The following is a 5,000-nucleotide window of genomic DNA, read 5'->3' as shown; positions in this document are numbered from 1 at the left end:
AGTGTGATGAACTGTACAGTGTGAATACTGTAAGAGCGCCCCCTGCTGTTTATCAGAGCGTCACCGCTCCCCAGTTTCAGTCTCCATTTCCCAAATGCTTTAGCCGAGCGCAATTTGTATATAAACAGGTTCGTAAACCAGCACAGCTGCAAACCGACAGACTGAAACATATTAACACACGTAATGTACAAGCTTCATATTTAAGGAAGTATCCTGAGTGTTCTGTGTTGTACTGGAGCACCGCCAGTACTCGGAGGCGTCTGATTGGCTGATTCTTACCTGCACCAGCAGTTTGAGGCGTGTGATTCGCTGGAAGGGGAGGATGAGGAAGGAGGTGAATGACAGGCCTTTAACCTTCGGCTGGTTCTCCAGGGCAGCCATGGTCTCCCGAAAAACAGCGTTCTCCTGCCTGAGGAACAGATGTGCAGACACAGTCAACATCACTGCGCAGAGCAGAGGAGGTGCTTTTATAGAACCTGTTTAAAAAGTGCTTTATATAGACGCCGACACTGTTCCTCTTAGAGTCTGATTATTTACTCATTTAATTAATTAATTAGTTAATTAATTAGCATTATTAAGTCTGAGAGCAGGAATACAGACTGAGTTTATTATCACAGTAATCTTTCGTCTTTAATCATCACAAATCAGATTCATTTATAGATTTATTAAGATTATAGTAACTATAGTTTTCACTTTAAATCCTGACCCTCAGGTTCCGCTCATGATCACACCTGTACACACCGTGTTTGTGCTTTTCTTCTGAATAGACTTGAACTGAATCGTTCTTATATCTGTGTTGTTTTAAGGGAATGGTGGGGGGGGGGCGTTGGCATGGCAACCCTGCAACTTCTACACCAAAACCAGAGTGATTCACAGGATGAGGTGTGCGCTGTTAGTACCGAACACGGTTGCCATGGTAACAAAGCAGGTAGATCAGACACTTTTTTCGCTTTTTTCACGTTTTCTTACTAACACACTCGACTCTTTGATGAACAAAACCAGAAATAATTATGCATAATTTCATATTACATTACTCAACGCCACTTCAAAGTCCTTCACTTCTACAAAAGATGGTTCTTCAAGGGTTCTTTAGTAAAGAAAATGGTCCTTTATAGAACCATGAACACTCAAAGCACAATTACAGTGTTCTTTTGCATCATGAAAGAGTTCTTTAGATTGATGGAAAATTTGCATGAAAGTGTTATAGATGGTTCTAAATAGAACCTTTTTGAAAATAGGTCCTACATAGCACCCAAAAGGATTCTTCAACAATAAATATGATTTGTTATGGTGTAAGGCGTGTAACAGTAAAATAATCCTTTTGGGTGCTGTACAGAACCCTTTTCAAAAAGGTTCCATATAGAACCATTTATAGCACATTCATGCAAATTTTCCATCAATCTGAAGAACCCTTTTATCATGCAAAGAACCCTTTAATTATGCAAAGGGTCCTTTGAGTGTTCATGGTTCTATATAAGACCATTTTCTTTACTAAAGAACCCTTGAAGAACCATCTTTAAGATATACGTTGTTTATACAACACATTTTCCATCAGTCTGAAGAACCATTTCCCCATGCAGAGAAACATTTTAGTATGCAGATGGTTCTTTGAGTGTTCATGGTTCTTTACAGAGTCACTATCTTTACTACAGAACCCTTGAAGAACCATTTTTAAGAGTGTAGAGCTAATCTAGTTGTTCTGTCCTGTGAAGGTCGTGGTGGTTTGTACCTTCTTTGTGAAACTGATGTATAAATATTTGTATGCAAATATCTGAAATAGTGCATCAGTGAAACTGTCTGATGTCCAACTGGTTCGGCTCCTCAAGACCTTTTATCTGACCACTGAATCTGATACACAGTCTTACTGGACGTCCCGTATCAGTAATATTGGGCTATTCTGTGATTTACTGAGTTTGAGGCTGCAGCTCTAGTTTAGTTTGAACATGCGGTTCCTGACCTTCACACTGAGAACAGTAGAACATTAACCTTTTATGATTTTACAGTAAGCCCCGCCCACATTCCGACAGCACAGCCATAACACACCGTCCGACAGTCATTCAGTCTGTAATCGGTGTGTTTGGTTTGGTTTGTTTAGCTCAGTTTGACACCGTAAGCTGACATTTTGACTAATTATCCCGGCACCTGCAGGTGAACCGTAAATAGAACAGTCACGCTGCTGCTGCTGCTGCCGCGCCCTCGGATCAGTATTCCTGCCTGAGCGTCTTCAGGACAGAAACTCGGAGACACACCCAGACCAGACTGAGCCGCTCCGACTCTCAGAGCTCAGAGCCCTGCAGACACACAGACCAACACACACACTACACACACACACACACACACACACACACTACACACACATACACACACACATACACACACACCCTAAGCCTCAGAACACTGCACACAGACACACTCACACACACACACACACACACACACACACACACACACACCCTAAGCCTCAGAACACTGCACACAGACACACTCACACACACACACACACACACACACACACATGGTCCTAAACGGAATGGAGATAACCGTTCAGGTGGGATGAGGGGACAAAAGTGATGTTCTATATTCACAGATTCCTATATTCCCAGAATCCTATACTCCGAAGCTCTCATGTTCCATGTGTCGTATATTCCCTGGATCATGTGTTCCCATGCTGTGTCAGTTATATTTCCCAAACATCAAAATTAATCTATTTGTCTCGTATGTTTACAAACATACATATTCTTATATTACACAGTATATTCAGTAAACGAATTAATGTTCCTGCTGCTTCCTAAAGGATTCCCTTAAACTCTAAAGGATTCCTTTAAACTCTAAAGGATTCCCTTCAGTGAACAGGACTGAGAATCTACTCAGTGATGATCAGCTTTTAAATGTTTTTAGTGATAATTTAAACTTCACAACATTAACATCGCAAAACATTCCCATAGTTGACATTAATGAACAGAGGAATCTCTGAACTCATCCCAACAGCATCGACTCTCCATCTCAGTGCTGTTTATGACAGTAACTCCCCTCAGCTGCTCTTCTACCATCTGAAGCGTGTTTTAGTCTGCTAACTAGCTAGTTAGCGAGCTAAAGGCTAAACAGCCAGCAACAACAACAAAGGGAGAGCAGCACTTTTACGCCAGACAGCACAAACACAGCACAGCCAGACACAGAGAGTCTGTAGTCGGTGCTCCGACTGCTCCACACGGCTCCACGCGACTCCACACGACTCCACACGGCTCCACACGGCTCGTATTATAAAGTTTGCACTGCTGGCTAATTAGCTCACTGAGCCTGGCCGAGGGCTAAGTGGGTTCCTATTGAAAAATCAGCTCTTTGATGTTCCCATGTTCACTCTTTGACCTGTGATGACCTCATGACCTCAGGAACCCTTTCATAGCTCTCCTTAGAACAGGGGTGTCCAGTCTGATCAGTAAGGGCCGGTGTGTTTTCATTCCGATCAGGTTGGAGCGCCATGACTCCTCTCGTTCAGTCAGCTGCTTTCAGTCTTCAGCTGATCAGGTTCTCCTGCTCTGATGGAATGAAAACCTGCAGCCTCGCCGGTTCTCCGCGGAACACTGAACTCCCCTAACCTGGAGCATCACAGTGAGGTACGATGGGTCATATAAAGAGCTGAACAATGGATCCTGGGAACATAGAACCTTGAGAACATAGAACACTGCGAACATAGGACCCTGAGAAGAAAGGTACATTCCTGAGGGTGTGTATATTAAACCTGAGGGGCAAGGCAAGGTGAGTTAAACGTGAGGTATACATTAGAAAAACTGTGAGGTAAAAGTGAGCTAAATTTGAGGTAAAAAAAATGTGAGGTAGAAAATACAAAAACTGAGGTAAATGTGGGGTAAAAATTAGGAAAAATGTGAGGTACAATGAAGTAAATGTGAGGTATAAGTAAGTAAATGTGAGGTATAAGTGAGCTAAAATAAGGAAATGTGGGGTTAATTTGAGGGAAAAAGAGAAGAAGGTGAGGTAAAAGTGAGGAAAAAATGAGGCAACAAGGAAAATTGTTAAGTCCAAGTGAGATGAATGTGAGGTAAAGGTGAAGAAAACATGAGGTAAAAATGAGGTAAAAATGAGGTAAAATGTCACTGAGAAACAGAGCTGCAGCTTTCAGACTAAAACTAACAGACCTTTAACTCTCACTGAGGGTCACCTGCAGAATAAACACACCTGAGAGAAAGAAAAACAACCCAGAATTCACACACACACACACACACACACACACACACACGCACACACACACACACACGCACGCACGCACACACACACACACACGCACACACACACACACACACACACACACACGCACGCACACACACACACACACACACACACACACACACACGCGCGCACGCACACACACACACACGTGCACGCACACGCACGCACACACACGCACACCTGTCTCACACACACACACCTGTCTCACAGACCCACACCTCACACGCACACCTGTCTCACACACACACACCTGTCTCACAGACCCACACCTGTCTCACAGACCCACACCTGTCTCACACACACACACCTGTCTCACAGACCCACACCTGTCTCACACACACACACCTGTCTCACAGACCCACACCTGTCTCATACACACACATGTCTCACAGACCCACACCTGTCTCACAGACCCACACCTGTCTCAGACACCCACACCTGTCTCACAGACCCACACCTGTCTCATACACCCACACCTGTCTCACAGACCCACACCTGTCTCATACACTCACATCTGTCTCACATACACACACCTGTCTCAGACACCCACACCTGTCTTACAGACCCACACCTGTCTCAGACCCACACCTGTCTCACACACACACACACCCACACTCACAGTATGCGGCGGTAGTTCTTCTCCTGGTAGACCTGGTTGATGACGTAGCTGATGAAGACGTGGAAGTGCTCGACAGCGTGGTGATAAACGATATCACACACGTCTGAAATCAGGAGAGACTCTTCGATCCTGTGTT

General features: G+C 44.1%; 1 protein-coding gene across 1 annotated transcript in view; it reads right to left on the bottom strand.

Moving 5' to 3' along the window:
• ngef (neuronal guanine nucleotide exchange factor) overlaps positions 1 to 5,000 on the bottom strand; it is a 40,709-nt gene that overhangs the window by 14,006 nt on the left and 21,703 nt on the right. Inside the window, exons 8-9 of the mRNA XM_036555927.1 lie at positions 4,865 to 5,000; positions 280 to 409 (exon numbers count right to left, since the gene is read on the bottom strand). The exon at positions 4,865 to 5,000 is cut by the window's right edge and continues 17 nt beyond it. Of these exons, the coding sequence (XP_036411820.1) occupies positions 280 to 409; positions 4,865 to 5,000 (266 nt within the window). The remainder of the gene's footprint in view (positions 1 to 279; positions 410 to 4,864) is intronic.

This window comes from Colossoma macropomum, unplaced genomic scaffold (assembly GCF_904425465.1).
Source record: "Colossoma macropomum unplaced genomic scaffold, Colossoma_macropomum, whole genome shotgun sequence".
Lineage (NCBI taxonomy): Eukaryota > Metazoa > Chordata > Actinopteri > Characiformes > Serrasalmidae > Colossoma > Colossoma macropomum.
The sequence above is the reverse complement of the archived record's forward strand: the minus strand, read 5'-3'. Positions and strand labels throughout refer to the sequence as shown.